Source organism: Coregonus clupeaformis, chromosome 8, assembly GCF_020615455.1.
Source record: "Coregonus clupeaformis isolate EN_2021a chromosome 8, ASM2061545v1, whole genome shotgun sequence".
Classification (NCBI taxonomy): domain Eukaryota; kingdom Metazoa; phylum Chordata; class Actinopteri; order Salmoniformes; family Salmonidae; genus Coregonus; species Coregonus clupeaformis.
In genome coordinates this window covers 49087005-49108862 of record NC_059199.1, presented here as the reverse complement: position 1 = coordinate 49108862, position 21858 = coordinate 49087005, and the positions used below count along the sequence as shown (strand labels likewise).

At 39.5% G+C, this 21858-nt stretch overlaps 1 protein-coding gene across 1 annotated transcript in view; it reads right to left on the bottom strand.

Annotated features, from left to right (window-relative positions):
* Window positions 1-20394, bottom strand: part of LOC121571877 — a 33217-nt gene extending 12823 nt beyond the window's left edge. The window contains exons 1-2 of the mRNA XM_045222037.1: window positions 20309-20394; window positions 20072-20186 (exon numbers count right to left, since the gene is read on the bottom strand). Coding sequence (XP_045077972.1) covers window positions 20072-20122 — 51 coding nt within the window. The 5' untranslated portion in view covers window positions 20123-20186; window positions 20309-20394. The remainder of the gene's footprint in view (window positions 1-20071; window positions 20187-20308) is intronic.
* Window positions 20395-21858: the final 1464 nt, after the last annotated feature.

Genomic DNA, 21858 nt, shown 5'->3' with positions numbered 1-21858 from the left:
TGTTGGGTAAGGTGTCCATGCAATGTCTTAAGGAAAACACAGGCAGGCGGTAAAAAATCAACAGTTTCCAGATGTAATAAAATATCTAACCTTTACCAGGAGTCTGCCAAGAACAAATCCAAGACAAGTCGTTTAAGAACAAATGATTTAACTAACACCCAAACCTGTCCAAATTCCAATTGGGATATTGCCTGGGGTGACACCGGCCCCTACTGGTGTAATGGCCATATGACAGGACTGACCGGAATGTTGAGCTGGTTATCAGACAAGCGCCCTGGTTCCTGGTTAAAGTATGCTGTTAGATACATTGATTGCACTTCCCTATTTAGCACTTTCCTGTTTGCCATTTCAATCCTCTCCACCCTTCTATTATATAAACCCTTTAAATACATATAACCTAATGGAATGACAGCTAGTTGATTCCTGAAAAATCTGAAAAATCTTGAAATTATTGGAGGTCTATAGCTCTGTTCCTCCACTGAGGTACTCAGCCATAACCCACATCTCATCATTATCCTTCATCTGACATCGTCCTCCATCACCTGATAATTGTCATCAACAGTATCCTCATCTCTAATCGTCAATTTCATCATAGCAATCCATTGCATTGGTTGACATGATACCTGTTCAATCTCCCCTCTATCCATACCTCCTTTGGTGTAGACTGTGTGATGATGCATGAACCTTCTTCCTTCACTAGTTCTATGATCATGCAGAGTCCTTCTCCACTTATCACCGTCTCTCTGTTGTTGTCCTTCTATCAGCGTACCAATAGTCTCTGCTTCCAAAAACACACAAACAAAACAAAACAATGCTCCGCCGAAGAAGTGCCATCTTCCTCCTCTGTGTTAGAAAATCCTACAATGTTACATATAGATCTACAGTTTAGTTCTAGATCTAGGAATCTCTCTCTCTTATAAATACTTAGGGGTATGGTTAGATGATAGGCTTTCTTTTAAAAAACATGTTACTGAATTGGGAAAAAAGCTCAAATTCAAGATAGGGTTCCTTTACAGAAACAGGGCTTGTCTGTGATATTATCTATATGCATGCTTCGGCAAACACATTAAAACCACTGGATGCTATTTAACATAGTGCACTCAGGTTTATCACGGGTGATAGTTACAAAACTTATCACTGTTTCCTATATCAACATGTGGGTTGGGCCTCTCTATCTGTGAGGCGAGAGCAACATGCTCTCTTGTTTATTTATAAAGCACTTATTTTAAAACTACCTCCATATACAGTGGGGGAAAAAAGTATTTAGTCAGCCACCAATTGTGCAAGTTCTCCCACTTAAAAAGATTAGAGAGGTCTGTAATTTTCATCATAGGTACACGTCAACTATGACAGACAAATTGAGAAATCCAGAAAATCACATTGTAGGATTTTTAATGAATTTATTTGCAAATTATGGTGGAAAATAATTATTTGGTCACCTACAAACAAGCAAGATTTCTGGCTCTCACAGACCTGTAACTTATTCTTTAAGAGGCTCCTCTGTCCTCCACTCGTTACCTGTATTAATGGCACCTGTTTGAACTTGTTATCAGTATAAAAGACACCTGTCCACAACCTCAAACAGTCACACTCCAAACTCCACTATGGCCAAGACCAAAGAGCTGTCAAAGGACACCAGAAACAAAATTGTAGACCTGCACCAGGCTGGGAAGACTGAATCTGCAATAGGTAAGCAGCTTGGTTTGAAGAAATCAACTGTGGGAGCAATTATTAGGAAATGGAAGACATACAAGACCACTGATAATCTCCCTCGATCTGGGGCTCCACGCAAGATCTCACCCCGTGGGGTCAAAATGATCACAAGAACGGTGAGCAAAAATCCCAGAACCACACGGGGGGACCTAGTGAATGACCTGCAGAGAGCTGGGACCAAAGTAACAAAGCCTACCATCAGTAACACACTACGCCGCCAGGGACTCAAATCCTGCAGTGCCAGCCGTGTCCCCCTGCTTAAGCCAGTACATCTCCAGGCCCGTCTGAAGTTTGCTAGAGTGCATTTGGATGATCCAGAAGAGGATTGGAAGAATGTCATATGGTCAGATGAAACCAAAATATGTTTTTCTGCAAAGAGACCAGGACGACTGATCCGTGTAAAGGAAAGAATGAATGGGGCCATGTATCGTGAGATTGTATCAGGCCATGTATCAGCAAGGGCATTGAAGATGAAACGTGGCTGGGTCTTTCAGCATGACAATGATCCCAAACACACCGCCCGGGCAACGAAGGAGTGGCTTCGTAAGAAGCATTTCAAGGTCCTGGAGTGGCCTAGCCAGTCTCCAGATCTCAACCCCATAGAAAATCTTTGGAGGGAGTTGAAAGTCCGTGTTGCCCAGCGACAGCCCCAAAACATAACTGCTCTAGAGGAGATCTGCATGGAGGAATGGGCCAAAATACCAGCAACAGTGTGTGAAAACCTTGTGAAGACTTACAGAAAACGTTTGACCTGTGTCATTGCCAACAAAGGGTACATAACAAAGTATTGAGAAACTTTTGTTATTGACCAAATACTTATTTTCCACCATAATTTGCAAATAAATTCATTAAAAATCCTACAATGTGATTTTCTGGATTTTTTCCCCACTGTATATCATCATTAATTTCCACTAGATATACTTATTTTAAAACCAGATCACATATGTGGATTACATTAGAGACTCCTGTGGTCTCCACAGAGTTGGGTAGGACTGCCTTCAGTTCCTTTGCACCTTATTTATGGAACAAACTGCAGATCCAACTTAAGTTAGACACTCTGGTGTCCCTTGCCCATTTTAAAAATGTTATGGAGGATCAATATGATGTTGTCTGTGATTGTTTCTGTTGAATAGTGTTTTTGTTTTGTATGTTTGAAATGTTCTTGTCTGTATGTCTAAAACTGTACATGTCAACATGTTTACACTGGGCACAGCCGTAAAAGAGATCCAGGTCTCAGTCTGTTATTCCCTGTTAAAATAAAGATTTTAAAAAATGTAATAAAAAAATTACTTGCCCCTCCATCAAGGTAGTCATCAACACCTATTACTAACCTTCCCACTTGGGTGTTGTCCATCAATTACTTCCTTAATCCTTTACCACCACATAGTCTCCAAATTGCAAAAAAATTCCAGATTCTCCTGGTAGGTCTGTCAGAGAAGCCTTCACATTTTCTAAAAAAATCTGGATAACATTGTTAGTTGAGACACAGCATGCTACTTCATCCTGACTTCTTATCATTCCTGATAAGCCTTTTAGATTATGAAGTGCACAATCTTGCAGCTTGTTATGGTCACTAATGTCATAGAAAGGCTTCCTCTAAATTCTGCCTTATACCACAAATACATTTTGCCTTAAAACATTTAATCTAACCCATAACACATTACTTACTACTGCTCAAATTCTTACTATGATATGCAAATATACCAATAAATCCTCATACCATCAATACTACCCCCTTTTTTGAACACATGTCACAACGTGATTCATTCTTTCAAAAACAAAACACCAACATTGTTTATTAAATCATAATAAAAATGAAATTAAAATTAAAAAGACAACCTTTGATAATACCTCAATTTACTTCTATCCCGTAAAGTAATCCAAGATTAGTATAATTAACTATCAACAGTTATCCCTCATTCAGGATAGCTCTCTCTCTCCCTTGTTATTATCTAGCCAAATCATATATATCAAAATCAAATTATAAACGACTTTAATAATCAGTTATAATAAATTACCCTCAACTCAGTAAAATGAACTATCTTAAATTTCTCAGCCCTTGTTTCTCGGATTACTAGTGTGGATGATCAGATCACACCAGCAAGTCAGAACAGAGTTCAGAGGTCATTGAAATCATTCAACGAATTGATAGTATACTAATCATTACCAACATTCAAAACATCTAATAAATGTTATGTACCCCAAGTGTACATAAAATCCTCATGACATTGATTCTCATAAGAAATCATGTATACCCAAAACTCAGTCAAAAATAAAAATAAAAACTCCATAAAATTGAAACTCCTAACTCTCAAAATAACAACCCTTTATAAAATCAGACTAGGTGTGTTGTGTGTTTATTTGCAAAACCCATTTGGAAAACAAATAAAACAAACATGGCCAGGCTTTAATTTAATTTGGTAGCTCCCTATGAAAACCTAAAAATAAAACTACTTAATTTTACTAACTAGTTCCACCTAGCCTACAGACTTTTTTAACATCCCAATGAGATATCAAGAAATCCCTATGTTCCTGGAAGAGAAAGTATACAGTGGGGAAAAAAAGTATTTAGTCAGCCACCAATTGTGCAAGTTCTCCCACTTAAAAAGATGAGAGAGGCCTGTAACTTTCATCATAGGTACACGTCAACTATGACAGACAAATTGAGAGAAAAAATCCAGAAAATCCCATTGGAGGATTTTTTTATGAATTTATTTGCAAATTATGGTGGAAAATAAGTATTTGGTCACCTACAAACAAGCAAGATTTCTGGCTCTCACAGACCTGTAACTTCTTCTTTAAGAGGCTCCTCTGTCCTCCACTCGTTACCTGTATTAATGGCACCTGTTTGAACTTGTTATCAGTATAAAAGACACCTGTCCACAACCTCAAACAGTCACACTCCAAACTCCACAATGGCCAAGACCAAAGAGCTGTCAAAGGACACCAAAAACAAAATTGTAGACCTGCACCAGGCTGGGAAGACTGAATCTGCAATAGGTAAGCAGCTTGGTTTGAAGAAATCAACTGTGGGAGCAATTATTAGGAAATGGAAGACATACAAGACCACTGATAATCCCCCTAGATCTGGGTCTTCCTTCAAGATCTCACCCCGTGGGGTCAAAATGATCACAAGAACGGTGAGCAAAAATCCCAGAACCACACGGGGGGACCTAGTGAATGACCTGCAGAGAGCTGGGACCAAAGTAACAAAGCCTACCATCAGTAACACACTACGCCGCCAGGGACTCAAATCCTGCAGTGCGAGACGTGTCCCCCTGCTTAAGCCAGTACATGTCCAGGCCCGTCTGAAGTGCATTTGGATGATCCAGAAGAGGATTGGGAGAATGTCATATGGTCAGATGAAACCAAAATATAACTTTTTTGGTAAAAACTCAACTCGTCATGTTTGGAGGACAAAGAATGCTGAGTTGCATCCAAAGAACACCATACCTACTGTGAAGCATGGGGTTGGAAACATCATGCTTTGGGGGCTGTTTTTCTGCAAAGGGACCAGGACGACTGATCCGTGTAAAGGAAAGAATGAATGGGGCCATGTATCGTGAGATTTTGAGTGAAACCCTCCTTCCATCAGCAAGGGCATTGAAGATGAAACGTGGCTGGGTCTTTCAGCATGACAATGATCCCAAACACACCGCCGGGCAACGAAGGAGTGGCTTCGTAAGAAGCATTTCAAGGTCCTGGAGTGGCCTAGCCAGTCTCCAGATCTCAACCCCATAGAAAATCTTTGGAGGGAGTTGAAAGTCTGTGTTGCCCAGCGACAGCCCCAAAACATCACTGCTCTAGAGGAGATATGCATGGAGGAATGGGCCAAAATACCAGCAACAGTGTGTGAAAACCTTACAGAAAACGTTTGACCTGTGTCATTGCCAACAAAGGGTATATAACAAAGTATTGAGAAACTTTTGTTATTGACCAAATACTTATTTTCCACCATCATATGCCAATAAATTCAATAAAAATCCTACAATGTGATTTTCTGGAATTTTTTTCCTCATTTTGTCTGTCATAGTTGACGTGTACCTATGATGAAAATTACAGGCCTCTCTCATCTTTTTAAGTGGGAGAACTTGCACAATTGGTGGCTGACTAAATACTTTTTTTCCCCACTGTACATGTCGTTAACATATAATCAACAATCCAAAGAAAGTAATTACACACAAAACATGATACATATATACCCAGTCCTATCTCATCAATAATCATTCGTATCAATCTCACTCCTCAGAACTACTCCATAAAAAGATTATATAAAACCTTTCACAAAATTAAAACCACTCAAAATTCCTCTGAGTTTACAATGATTATGTTGAATTGATTACTCTTCAGATCATATCCTCTTCAAATCTCACAATGATTATTGAACCCTTAACTCTGCTCCTTGTTATCCCATATCAAATAAACCATTATTGTTTACTGTATCAACAACTTAGGAAATATCAGATACCCCTTTTTATTGTTACTAACTTCTCTCTAAATGTCAAATTCCATACATTATCCAATACAATCACGTACTCCTCCTAAGTAAGACTAGATATCTTATCCCCAGCATCGATTAAAACATTGTTTGAAACGTTGTGTCCTACTTTACCCCTAACATAATATTCTAGGAGACTTCCATCAATCCTGGAGAAAAAAAACTCCCACTTAGAAGACACTAGATAATAACATGTTTCATTAAGTTAACTACACCTTCCACTATAAACCTATAACCCCTTTCTAGTAATTTAATCATCGCAAACTGTTGTATTTATGTTTTTAATATAAACCTATTGTTTAATAACTTCAAAACCCACATAAAGATGTCTACTCAGGCCAACAGCAACAACTATCTCCCATCGTTCAACGTACTATAAACAACCTATCGTTATCTGAAGTAATGAACCATCTGCAAAACTCACTGTTGTTTAAACAAACAATATAATGTCATAATACTAATGATCAATTATCAAATATCGTTCCTTATTCAACTATCTAGACATGTTCTTCATTAGTAAATCGTCTCCACAAAGCAATACTACCTAATAACATATTATCATTCACCTAACTAGTGTGGGGATCTATTTTCTTACAACTAGGTGTGATGCCTAGCTTAGAAAGAAAACATTAATGATTAAACATAATAGGTTTGTGCTGTACTGATATAGATTGTTTAACATAACAAGCTGTGATTAATGTGAGGAACCGTTAGGGGGTAGGCTGAGACAGACTTGTGATTCACACACACACTTCCTCTTTGTTAAACCGCTCAAGGACATGTGTTCTGCTACAAAGAAGAACAAACTATGTCTGAGGTTGCTGACTCGAGACAAGTTGTAAAGATAACAACTAATGCCCGGCAACAGTGAAGCGCCAAGGGGCTGGGACCAGCCTGTGCGCCATCGATAGGTTGGGTAAGTTTAAACCACACCCAGCCTCTACTCTGACAGGCCCAGCAGGGAGCGGGAACTATCTCTGTCAGAGTATTTAAAGAAGAACTTATAACAATGGCTCAGTTCTCTGACTGCCCTGCGTGGTTTTTCAGTGGGCCCGTATATACGAACATCATATTTACCATTCAAGTGTTTGCATTAATTAAAATACTAGTCTATTTTAGAAGACGTGTATTGACCTCTTTTTGTTCCTATACCAGATTTGAATTGACGTAACTTAACAATTGGTGACCGCCGACGTGATCTGGTAGAGGGACTTCGCTGGGTATTGTCCGGCCGATTGGACATCGCTGTCGTTGGATGGTGTGTTTCACAAAGAGTCCGGACAACTAAAAACAGGTAAGCAGACACCTATTGTTATGTAACTAAAGTTCTGCACATTGGCTTTATCCAAATTAATTTTGTGAAACACCTGTTTGATGTAAGTGAACTAAATTATGAATTATTATACGAATTATTATGAGTAGATAAGCACCATATTGTGACATGCAAACCTGTGGTGAATGTGATGTTAAACTACTCTCCCGAGTGGCACAGTGTTCTAAGGCACTGCATCGCAGTGCTAGCTGTGCCACTAGAGATCCTGGTTCGAATCCAGGCTCTGTCGTAGCCGGCCGTGACCGGGAGACCCATGGGGCGGTGCACAATTGGCCCAGCGTCGTCCAGGGTAGGGGAGGGAATGGCCGGCAGGGATGTAGCTCAGTTGGTAGAGCATGGCGTTTGCAACGCCAGGGTTGTGGGTTCGATTCCCATGGGGGGCCAGTATGAAAAATAAATAAATAATGTATGCAATCACTAACTGTAAGTCGTTCTGGATAAGAGCGTCTGCCAAATGACTAAAATGTAAATGTAAACCATGGTACCATAGAGTATTGTTCCACCGGCAAGGTCCGTAACTATGAGGGTACGGCTAGGACCAGGGAAAATACTGAAATCCTCAGGCTAGGACCACCAGGGGTGGGAACCGGGGGTATAGGGAATTATTGGATTAAAAGTGCTGCGCTACTGGCAAGGATCGAGGGTACGGCTAGGATCAGAGGGACACTTAAAATTTTTGATAGTGCTGCGCTATCGGCAAGGTCCGTAACTAGTACGGCTAGGATCGTAGGAGCACTTTAAAGTACACTATAGTGTTGCGCTTCGGCAGGGAGTTGTACTTGGGGGTACAGCCCAGATCGGAGGAGCACTTTAAATTATAGGGTGTTGTATGAATGAGAGTGCGAATGATCGCAGTGTAATAAAAGAGTGATTGCAAATGAAATAAAAGAGTGAATGCAGGTTATTAAAATTAATAAACCTGTATACCTTGATAGAAAACTAATTAGGAGTTAAAGAAGTCTGTAGCTGCTTAAACCGTAAAACCCGTTAATAACAATTGGGAACATAAAGGTAGAATAATGAATAACTAGTATAACTAAACTGAAATGTTTGAACTGATATAACTGAACTGTAACGTTTGATGTTTGACATAGCATAATACTAGTTTTAAATAATTATGTTGAAGCAATTTGGTTTATTATTTGATTTAACGTTTGATGTTTGACATAGCATAATACTGGTTTTAAATAATTAAGTTGAAGCAATTTGGTTTATTATTTAATTTAACATTTGATGTTGACACTGCACAATACTGGTTAAATAATTAGACTGAAATAATTTGGTTTATCGTTGAAATATAAATATGCACCAACTTTAACTAAGTAGGTGGGAATAATTTGATTTAAATAAATAGATAGACATACTTTAAATAATTAAATAACGGACGAATATTACAAATTAAAACGAAAAACATGACTACCAGTGGAGAAGCGGGAAAGAATATTGAAGGTTCTAAAATCCACACTTGAAACTAATGGAGGAAAGGACGGGAAGGAATGGAGCAGGCGAGGAGAGAAACTCTATAAGGAATGGATAGAGGATGGTTGTATACTATCCCCCGATGGAGTGCCTGTAGGAGGCGAACCAGGGAGAATACTGGAAACGTTGAAGCGGAAAACCCAGAAAGCAGAAGGTGAACGGAAGAATGAAGGGGAGCCCCGCAGAGGCAAGATCAAAGACGCAATGGAGAAAGCAAGGCTAAAGGAGCGGATTGGCCTAGCCATGCTTGAAAAACTTAAGAAAATGTGGGAAGAAAAACAGAACAACAAGGAGAAGCAGGACAAGACAGAAGAATCCAGATTGCCTACGGCTCCACCCCCGCCCAGATTATACCCAGAACTGCCTACGTCACCACCCCCATACGAGGTACCAAAACTGATGGCTCCAACGCTTGACATTGTGGGGAAAGTCGAATATCATAAACGACCAGAAGAGGAAGAAGGAGAAAAATGGGTGAGGGCTTGCGATCTGGGCGATCGGAGACAGGAGGTAGGGGCACTGCTAGAAGCAGCAAGAGCTATATGAGACGGGGTTGAGAACATGTCCAGATTACAGGAAGAAGAAAGTCGTATGAGCCTGACGGGTGACGGCGACAGGGGAAGCCTGATGCTTGATGGGGGTTTGACCCAAATAGAACTGAAGAATCAGGAAAGGGAGGACAGAGAGAGAGAAGAAAGAAAAAGGAAAGTGAAAATATTGGAAGAGGAAGTAAGAAGAGGCGCGAAACAGCTGAAGGAAATGGAACAAACTATGTGAGACCTGAGCAAGGAGAGGAAACAAGGAAGTAGAGCAACCTCTCCACCAATGATGCACAGACTGGTTTCACCTCCCGGAGGGCACTATATAGACATGGGAGAAGAGCATGAAGAAACAGTGAGAGAGAGAGAGAGAGAGTAGGAGGGGGCCAGTACCCACTGATAGCCTTACCTAATCTATTGGCGGGGAATGAAAGAGGCCCCAGCAACCTTAGAATGAGGTGAGAGCTAGTGCGGTTTTCATTTGGTGACGTCACTTGCTCTATGAACTGGAAGTATTTACTTTGAAAGGATCGCGGAATGTGTGGGGTGACTGGCAATGTATGTAGAGGGTCCCTGGTTCGAACCCAGGTAGGGACAGTGAGTAAAGCTTTCGCATTGGGGCTATAGACCTAGATTACTACGTGGATTGAGAAATATGAAAGGTTGAATTAGATAGCTTAAGTAGAAGTATTCTAGAAAGGTCTATGAAAATATGTTACAAGGTCCCTGCGCTTCCCCCGTTGTGTGGGAAGGAGCAAGGGGAGGGGTGAGAGATAGTTCAAATGATAGGAATATCATTAAATGTATGCTTATCAATGATAGCAAGTATTTGTTTTATTAATTAGGGCCTAATCAGAGAGAACAGTTAAAGAAATTGAATAGCGAACTGAAATGGCGATATAGCTGTAAAAATTGAGTTGAGGACAAAGGAGAATAATTTATGGCTCTGGTTAGCGGGAGAAAAAAAAATTGAGACAGTCCAGCGAGTTAGATTGAGCTGTAAGATTTCAAGTAGAGGTCTAAATACTTGACTGGAAGGCAGTGCTTTGATAAATTCTAATTGTTATTACTTTATTCGATAGGTTGCTTAACACCAGTGGTGTATGCAAATAGTTGGTGAATTCTAGAACGATAATTTATTTTCGTTACGGGGACCAGGGGATGCAAGTAGCTTTAGCTATTATGCTGAGGGAATAGCACCAACCTATAGTGGGTTCTAGATTTGTTAAATAAACAAACTTATATTTTAAACTAAAGTAATGCAATAGGCTACAATTATAACATTATCAGAAAAAGGCACAATTTAATGTGAAATAGTTATTACAATTATTATTAATAGTTATTACAGTTATTATCATTGATCCAGTAATGATAATTAAATTCAACCTTTCAATATGTCTCATCACCCAATGAACTTACTTACTTTGTAAACCCTCTACAATATCTATCATACTCTACCGCTAATTTTCCTCATAACGGTACCTCAACAGATGACAAGTTATTTTACATTTATAGTAAAAACCAATAAAACATCAAATTCACCGATATGCAATTTGAATTACTATGTTATCCTATCCGACATGGATTGGTAGGACAACATCTTTCCTATAATGTTATCAATGAAACCAGTAATTCACGTCAGCACGTCAGCATCAATTTAAAATATTTGCTTTCTCTCCCTTACTGGGTTCGAACCAGGGACCCTCTACACATATCGACAACATCCACCATCGACACACCATACAAAATCCGCTATCCTTGCAAAGCAACTACTTCCAGTTCATAGAGCAAGTGACGTTGTCTAATGGAAACCTAGCCCTAGCTCTCACCGCTAACTAGCTAGCCATTTCACCAAACATTCAACCCCCAACGACTTCCTACAAAATACGCGATCCTTGTACACCTAATGTAACCCATAGTGTCCCTTACAACGCTCTCACGTTTCAGCAAGCCCCAATGGTTAACACCCGCAGACAAAAACATGGAAATTCCTCAATTTTTAGTAGCAGACCTAATAAAACACACTTTCAAACATCGTTCTGCATTTACCTCTATCATAGGGTTTAAAAACGAACTTAACAACATTAACCATCCTAAATTGCCGTAGTAACGTCATGTTTGGTTCAGATGATCTATTACCATATAAGACATTAACTTCTCCATACATCGTAAACTATATCCTATTTGTCTTGTAATCAACTAAAATCATAACCACGCAATGAAACCATCACTCCGACATTATCAGAATGAATGAGATCTATTCAACTATCCTTTCTAAGTAGGCTACAAGTAACACCAAACACTTGCTGTAGTTTACTATCATATTGAAATCATCCATTTATCACTATCAAATGTATTTATAGACATATTCCACCATTGTCACTCGTTTAATCTAGCAAAACCTTATTCAATGCCCAAGAAAATACTACCATGCATTCTTCTCTCCATACCCGTTAACATTTTTACATTTTAGTCATTTAGCTAACACTCCTATCCCGAGCGACCCACAATTAGTGAGCTCCTTCATTTTTTATAGTTATACTAGCCCCCCTTGGGAATCGAACACACAACCCTGGCATTGCAAGCACCATTCTCCACCAAACAAGCTACAAGAGTCCTGCTATTTAAACCACACACGCTTCAAATCATACATTCAACATCACCAAACCAAATACTCCGTCGTACCCATTCAATCAACACATCAGCAGTGGAATTTACACTCATAAATGCAGATTGTTACTCCATGCCTTGAAATGATAAATAGATTTCCACCAATAGCGCCATTACAATGATTTCTCATTTTACCCTCTGATACAAAATGAAGTTCCCTCACTGTACTACGTTAGCTCTACCATGATAATTATTTCAATTGAACCCTATATTGTCTTTGTACTATATTATACATTACGTCTAAAACAACATTACTTATGGTCAATTTATTCCACTATCACATGATCCAACAACGGTATAAACTTAGAAAACCCATATTAATTACTTTCTTCACCCACGACGTACATCTACGTTTGGATGAAAAAATATAATACAGACTTGGCACTCTAATTATGATTTTGTCATTACCATTTCCAAATCGTCACAACTCCTTATAAAACGTTAGAAAGTTCTATATACTCACATCAAATAATCCTTCAGTTAATTTAACAATCCTCATTCAACCCAAATCATCCTCTCCTTCATTCTCTCAGCGGAACCAAAAAAAACATACTGTAATTTCCAAGGACACTGCCATGCCTGTCCAGAAAATATACCCTAAATTGCTCTCTAAAATAACGTAAATCTCTATAACACTCCTTGCATGCAATATTAGTAATTAAATACTTTACATAAAATCCCCATCTGTATTAAAATGTCGTTTGCTTATTTCTGCCATTTTGGTGCTAGTATTCAATATGTTACATTGCATTGGCTCCATCTCCTGGTCGTTTTGAGTATTACAAAGGTTTTTATTCTCCCTTCTGTTTATGACGATTTACCACATCAAAGGTCCGTAACCTATTTCACTCTTTTGTAATGTCTTTCACACTACGGGTCTAAAAACCCACTACTTTATAATGTATCATACATTAAGGGTGTCTTCCGCCCATTCTCTTTATGATGTCTGTAACATCAAGGGTTTACCTGAGCCCATCCAATGGAATCATCCACTCTCTTTATAATAGAATGTTTTAAATCATATTAAAGGTGCTCTGCGCCTAATCTCTTTATAATATAATATTTTAAATCATATTAAAGGTGCTCTGCACCTAATCTCTTTATAATATAATCTTTTAAATCATATTAAAGGTGCTCTGCGCCTTATCTCACTATTCTGTTGCATTTACTCCTTACTTCGACCACACTCTAATTTGAATCATAGCACCATGTAATAGTCCAATTATATATTCCTCCTTACATCCCTTTACATAATTCAATACCACTCATCGTCCCCCTTTAAAATATTGAATTTTAAAGGTCTGTTACAGCTAAGCCTTACCACAGATAAGCAGATTTTGACATAATTCAAAAAATGAAAGTCTGCTTACCGGTTAGTTGATCTGTGAACTGCATCCTGTTCGTTTAGACGCCAATCTGTTATGATGAGTTTCTGGTATTGTGTGGTTTCGATTCCCACAGGGGGTATGAAAAAAAATAATGTATGCACTTAACTGTAAGTCGCTCTGGATAAGAGAGTCTGCTAAATGACTAAAATGCAAATGTATTGAGAAGTTCAAGATGCAAGAATATACTTAGACATTCTGTGGAGATTTCATACCAAGTATTTATTGAATCACGAGCTCGTGGGTTCATCTAACAAACGGACATGGCTTTGCCCTTCGTCAGTTGAACTAAGTTAACAAAGAAGACTCTCTATCTTATATAGCCTTTGGTTCTCATTCCTTTCACATACATCTGGCAACCATCATAGGCCTCCCTGTCTCTGTTCTTATTACCCTTTGCCCTCAGGTCACTACATCCTGTCCATCACTCACACTACCCTAACCATCACTAATCTACTTTGACATAATGGAATGTAGACTTCCTGGCCCCAAACCACTCATCTCTTAACTCTTTATCTCTGTCCTCACAACACTATGGCATGACATCATTATACCATAAAAACATCATATCAGATACATTGATTGCACTTCCCTATTTAGCACTTTCCTGTTTGCCATTTCAATCCTCTCCACCCTTCCGTTTGCAAACTAAACAGTCACTAAAGCTCAAGTACACTCTGTGATCAAACAAGCACACAAACACACAATGTAATCTCCTTTATTAGATTAATTCCTCACATATAAGTCAAACCAGACATTAATGCATCAATGCTTACAGTAGAAGTAAATTTTAAAATCAATTAAAAATAATATTTTGTTATGTCAAATGCTTTGTCTAGAGTATTTAATTAAATACAGCAGACATTTGATGAATAATACAGCATCTCCATCGAGGTTTCCAACCAGGGATTTCTATACTTTTTTGCTTTGTGACCCATAAATGGTGGTGTTTTTTGAGTCACGACCCACCACATGGGTTGGTGTAGAGAACATTTTGTTTTAAAGCTAATTTCCTGCAATTCTACACATTTTGCAATGGAGCTTAAATAAAATGTTGCAGTTTTAATGCAACATTTTCTGCAATTCTACGCATTTTGAAATGGCTAAAGCTATGTTCTTATCCTAAAACGTTCACGGTAGCTGTCGGCCGCAAATCACATGTTGCTAGGGTGTTACAGTAAGAATGTGCATCTGTATATCTGTAAATTGTGTGTGTGTGCGTGCGTGCGTGCGTGTGTGTGTGCGCGCGCACATGCGTTTACCCGTCATCTCTGACAATCTACTGTGGAGTGTAATAGGAAGAATCCCAATCAAACTTTGACAATCGGAGGTTCGCTTCCAGGTGAGTTTTTACCTCCTTCATCACTTGCTCTCGCATTTTGTGCTCAACTGGTGCCACTTCTTTCTCAATCTCTTTCTCTTTATAGAGCAGTTTGCTCAAGCTCTCTGCCTCTGCGCAGTGCCCATAGATCCACCTCTGAGTTTTCTTATTTGATTGCGCAGATGTCTTCAGACCAAAAAGATCAACATAGGAGTCGCAAGGAGACATCACCTCCCCACTCTTCACATTGAAAGCCTGGCATTTGACATACTGTGGTAGTTGCATGCAGGGGCGGTGTGTTCATTAGGGCGATATGGGCGACGCACTGCCAAACGGGAAAAGGAAGAGCTTTCAATACAATCTCTATGGGTCCTGGGAGGGCTTGCACTTACGCGCTTTCGTCATACGTAACATAACTAAGAAAAGAGCGGGTAGCAGCGTCAATCAAGATGGCTAGCGTTCAGTGCAACTCGATTGTCTCTTTGAAAGAAGTTCGTTTTTGTTTTGCGGAGTGTTTGAGTTAGCTTTGCGAGGCAAAGATGAAACGGAGGGCTCCACCAACCCTGGTATTTTTCTTGGACTTGTCAACTTTGTGGCACAATTAGATGAGGTGTTTGATGACCATCTTAAAAATGCTAAAGTTTTCAAGGGCACATCAAAGACCATTCAAAACGAGCTACTGGAGTGTATGCTAGCGGTCATGAGGGAACATATTGTGGAGGAGGTGAAGTCGGCGAACTTCGTAGCTATCCAAGCTGACGAAGTCAGAGGTACATAGATAGCAGAGGTACATAGATAGCAACCACAAAGTGCAGGAGCGCTTTTTTGAGTTCCTTCCCATCTCGGAATCAACCTCAGTCTCAATCGCCAGTGTGCTTTTGGAGAGACTGAACGGTCTTTTTGCCCGACAACGAAAAGTCAAACTCATTGCGCAAGCTTACGATGGAGCCAGTGTTATGAGGGGAGAGAAGGCTGGTGTGCAGCAAAAGGTGCGTGAGTATTTCAAGAATGCCCATTACGTGCATTGCTATGCGCATCAGCTGAATTTGATCATGCAGCAAGCTAGAACAGTTTCAGTACAAGTAATGTAGCCTCTCTCTCTCTTTGTCCCTCCCTGTCTGTCTCTTTAACACACACGCCCAAATCAGTTCACAGTTGATGTTGTTTAAAATAGTTATTTTTCATTTTTTTTTAAATAAAAAAATAAATAAATCTGTTCATTTTTACAAATCTATACAATTGGCCAGAATATGGTTGTTCATATTTACAAATCTATACAATTGGCCAGAATATGGTTGTTCATTTTTACAAAGCCATACAGATAGCTGTGTTTACCTTTTCTATAAATTATTTTCAAATTCTGTTTTCAGGCAAAATGTCTATCACTGTTCATTTTCACAAATCTATACAAGAGGGCAGAATATGGAAGTCTATAAAAATTTCTTATTACCAATAACTTGCATCAATGTTTTCAGTAGCCTCTATCAAAAGCTCCTGCTTGCTTGTTGTGAATTATGCTCAGGTGCACATATTTCCAATTCAACCATGAGGCCTTTTTGAAGCAAGTAATGTGTATATCAGTATTGACTTATATGCTGCCCCTGTCTTCATGTTGTTGCTGGACATATATTTTTTAAAATGTGTGTAGGTCACCTAAATCATCAGAAAAATTGCCCCCCCTGAGAATTTTTTCAGGAGCCGCCACTGGTTGCATGGTGCCATCAAAGTTATTTCACTTGTTCTTATCTGGCCTGTATGTCATCACGGCATTGGATACACCATAATGCCAGGTACACAGAAAGGACACAGCGATCGTAATCTGTCCCTGTTTCCTCCTCTTGCAAGACATGGATGCTCCATAGTAGCACCCTCCACTTTCAGAGATGCAGATGGTTGAGGAAGTGAACTTGTGTACCCCTAACATGTCAGTGGCGATTTCCGACAGCTTCTGCTGTATTTTGTCTGGTCCAAACAAGGAGACCACCTGGGAGTAGATGACAACAGACGTCAAACAAGATAAGGTCAGTGAGAAAAAGGCCCATAAACAGCAGGTAGAATCCAAATAGACAAAAGATGGTGGCCTGTATATCGCAGAGAAACTTTAGTGAACTATTCATAAAATGATTTACAAAAATATATACAGATAGGAGCAGATCAATATCTTAGCAAAAAGTCATCAAGTGCATTTAACCTTTTTTTCACCCAACTCTTAACCTAATTTCAATGACATGGTGACATTTGCATATTGAACTTTCATCCCCTCAGGCCAGGGGCACAACAATGTATTAATTAATGGTTGGATCAGAATCGACGTTATAATCATTGGCCAGTACGGAAAATTAAGTAAAACCACAAGTCCAAATCCCTATCTCCATCCATGGCTAATTTAGGAAAGGGGCAATTTTAGCTAGCTAGCTAGACACCGGAGGACAACAACACAACGAGATACAACAATTCAAGTTATTTCTGTTAATGACGTACAGTGCCTTGTAAAAGTATTCATCCCCTTGGCGTTTTTCCTATTTTGTTGCATTACAACCTGTAATTTAAATTTATTTTTATTTGGATTTCATGTAATGGACATTAACCAAATTGGTGAAGTGAAATGAAAAAAATAACTTGTTTCAAATAATTCCTAAAAATAAATAAAGGAACAGTGGTGCGTGCATATGTATTCACCCCCTTTGCTATGAAGCCCCTAAATAAGATCTGGTGCAACCAATTACCTTCAGAAGTCACATAGATTGCACAAAGGTAGACTTTATTTAACTAATTAAGTGTCACATGATCTGTCACATGATCTCACTATATATACACCTGTTCTGAAAGGCCCCAGAGTCTGCAACACCACTAAAAAAAGGAGAACCACCAAGCAAGCAGCACCATGAAGACCAAGGAGCTCTCCAAACAGGTCAGGGACAAAGTTGTGTAGAAGTACAGATCAGGGTTGGGTTAAAAATGTTTTATCCTAAACTTTTAACATCCCACGGAGCACCATTAAATCCATTATAAAAAATGGAAAGAATATGGCACCACAACAAACCTGCCAAGAGAGGGCCGCCCACCAAAACTCCCGGACAAGGCAAGGAGGGCATTAATCAGAGAGGCAACAAAGAGACCAAAGATAACCCTGAAGGAGCTGCAAAGCTCCACAGCAAAGATTGGAGTATCTGTCCATAGGACCACTTTAAGCCGTACACTCCACAGAGCTGGGTTTACAGAAGAGTGGCCAGAAAAAAGCCTTTGCTTAAAGAAAAAAATAAGCAAACACGTTTGCTGTTCGCCAAAAGGCATGTGGGAGACTCCCCAAACATATGGATGAAGTTACTCTGGTCAGATGAGACTAAAATTGAGCTTTTTAGCCATCAAGGAAAACGCTATGTCTAGCGTAAACCCAACACCTCTCATCACCCTGAGAACACCATCATGCTGTGGGGATGTTTTTCATCGGCAGGGACTGGGAAACTGGTCAGAATTGAAGGAATGATGGATGGCGCTAAATACAGGGAAATTCTTGAGGGAAACCTGTTTCAGACTGGGACAGAGGTTCACCTTCCAGCAGGACAATGACCCTAAGCATACTGCTAAAGCAACACTCGAGTGGTTTAAGGAGAAACATTTAAATGTCTTGGAATGGCCTCGTAAAAGCCCAGACCTCAATCCAATTGAGAATCTGTGGTATGACTTAAAGATTGCTGTACACCAGCGGAACCCATCCAACTTGAAGGAGCTGGAGCAGTTTTGCCTTGAAGAATGGGCAAAAATCCCAGTGGCTAGATGTGCCAAGCTTATAGAGACATACCCCCAAGAGACTTGCAGCTGTAATTGCTGCAAAAGGTGGCTCTACAAAGTATTGACTTTGTGGGGGGGGGGGGGTGTACAAGTTTCTTGTTTGTTTCACACAACAACAAAAAATTGCATCTTCAAAGTGGTAGGCATGTTGTGTAAATGAAATGATACAAACCCCCAAAAACTCAATGTTAATTCCAGGTTGTAAGGCAACAAAATAGGAAAAATGCCAAGGGGGGTGAGTACTTTCGCAAACCACTGTATGCTCTCAAAGCGATTTGATAGGAGAGACGCCAAATCCAAGCTGGCTTCCCTTGACACTTTTTCTTTCCCGCCAGGACCATTCACAGTTGAGCTCGCTCAGTTTAGCTCAACGCTGATTGGCAAATTTTGTATACTTTTTTTGGTCAAAGGAGGCAAAATGCTCGCTGGCTTCCCTTGCATTCAACGTTACGGGCGGCAACAATGTCCTACTCATTTGGATCTGACAGTATCAGATAGGTGGCCGACACATAGAGAGACAGAGGGGTGCTGTTTCGCTCGCTCGGATGCTTTCTCCTGTGAGATACATTCAGCCTCTTGCGAATTGAAGGAACATTTTGAAACACAGAGAGACATTTACATTTTTGTCATTTACCAGACACTCTTATCCAGAGAGTGAGTGCATCAATTCTTTCGTACTGGTCCCCCGTGGGAATCAATCCCACAACCCTGGCGTTGCAAGCTCCATGCTCTACCAACTGGTACCTTTTTTTGGGAAGCTGGGCTTCCCTTGGCGTCCATGAATACGCTCCACTGGACATTTGTTCTTGATTTCACATTGAATTCATGGTTAGTTGACAACTCAACAAAATGTAAATCAAAACTAGACGTTGAACTGATGTCTGTGCCCAGTGGGTTAGTCAAGACCATCAGCAACACAACACTCACCATATCCAGCACACAGGAGAATGGAGTCCATTTTGGCAGTTTCCTTTTGTAACTCTCAAACGGTCCTGGGAACATCTCCATCATCATAAACTCACAGTCACCAAGGATATCCTTTGGGGTGTATTGGGGGGAATTAATCCAGCCTAAGAAGAAGATGCTTTGGAGCATCTTATAGACACAGGTTTGATGTGAGAAGCACAAATAAAAAAGATGTTCTCTTTAGAAATGTAACCCTAATTTCTGGACAGCTTTATCTATCTATCCATCCATATTGGCTCCTCTGGAAGACCAATGGGTTTGATGGCACAATTAAACTGCCAAAAAAGGGGCTCTCATAAGGTGCTTTTTACACAGGACAAGTAGAGAAACTATCCAACTTTAGACAATGACGCCTTCAAAGGGGTACATGCATACCTCATCCACATATTCCTTTGGTCCGTCTTCATAATATGATAGTTCAACCATTACACGGATGATCTTGAAGGCATTAGTCCTAAAACTGTCTTCAGTCTCCAAAAACCTATCTGCCCTAAAATATTTTTATCTGAGTCAGAGTCATGACACAATATGAATTTCTCAATAAATAAGTGTGCAATCCTTTAATTTATTGAAATAACAAAAGGAGTTAATGGTTAATATGTTGAGGCTCACCTCTCTCGTAGTCCGGTATCCTGTCATGGGAAAGATGACGTCATAACCATTTAATAGACTAAAACTATAATAACTGCTACTGCTATTATGAAAAGTAATTAGAAGGTTAATACTTATTTGAAATTCGCCATATTTACTTACTCTCAAAAACATCGTTTTTTCGGTAAAGGACAAAGATGGTAGACTAGGCCTAATCTTTGCATAGGAGTGTCTGTGTGCGCGTGCGTGCACGTCACAACGCTATAATTTATCTTTATATGTTTTGGCAAAATCGATAGATGAATAAAATATTATGTGTGTTCAAATGTTCATGTTTTGTCGTGTACCTTAATTTCTTCTCTTAAGACGGAGTAAAAAGGCTACTCGCCATTGTTAGGAAGTTGCAAAGATGAAAATGAAACTAAATCGTCTAACGCATAATAGCCTAGTCCAGTGGTTCCCAACCAGGGGTACTAGGACCTCTGGTGGTACTTGGCCTATCCACAGGGGGAATTTTGAGAAGACTCATGAGACCATAGTCCAGGGTTCCCTAACTGGTTTTATTTGGCCCCCAAAGTTTTCTGAGCAAAGAAAGTAACATAATAGATAGATAGATATTATTTGTTTTTTTATTTGTTTTGTAATTATAATTTTTATACACACTACAATTCAAAAGTTTGGGGTCACTTAGAAATGTCATTTTGTATTCGAAAGAAAAGCAATTTTTTTTGTCCATTAAAATAACATCAAATTGATCAGAAATACAGTGTAGACATTGTTAATGTTGTAAATGGCTATCTCAACGTCAACAGTGAAGTGGCGACTCCGGGATGCTGACCTTCTATGCAGAGTTGCAAAGAAAAAGCCATATCTCATACTGCCCATCTTAATATTTTATTTTTATTGGCCAGTCTGAGATATGGCTTTTTCTTTGCAACTCTGCCTAGAAGGTCAGCATCCCGGAGTCGCCTCTTCACTGTTGACGTTGAAACTGGTGTTTTGCGGGTACTATTTAATGAAGCTGCTAGTTGAGGACCTGTGAGGCGTCTGTTTCTCAAACTAGACACTCTAATGTATTTGTCCTCTTGCTCAGTTGTGCACCGGGGCCTCCCACTCCTCTTTCTATTCTGGTTAGAGCCAGTTTGCGCTGTTCTGTGAAGGGAGTAGTACACAGCGTCGTACGAGATCTTCAGTTTCTTGGCAATTTCTCGCATGAAATAGCCTTAATTTCTCATAACAAGAATAGACTGACGAGTTTCAGAAGAAAGTAATTTGTTTCTGGCCATTTTGAGCCTGTAATCGAACTCACAATTGCTGATGCTCCAGATACTCAAATAGTCTCAAGAAGACCAGTTTTATTGCTTCTTTAATCAGCACAACAGTTTTCAGCTGTGCTAACATAATTGCAAAAGGGTTTTCTAATGATCAGTTAGCCTTTTAAAAATGATAAACTTGGATAATGAGGCCAAGATGGCATAGCAGTGCGGTCGTGTTCTTTGTTGTGTGTCTGTGTAAATAACCAGTTTTTTGTATTTTTTGTATTTTTCGTACATATTTCCCTATCACACTTT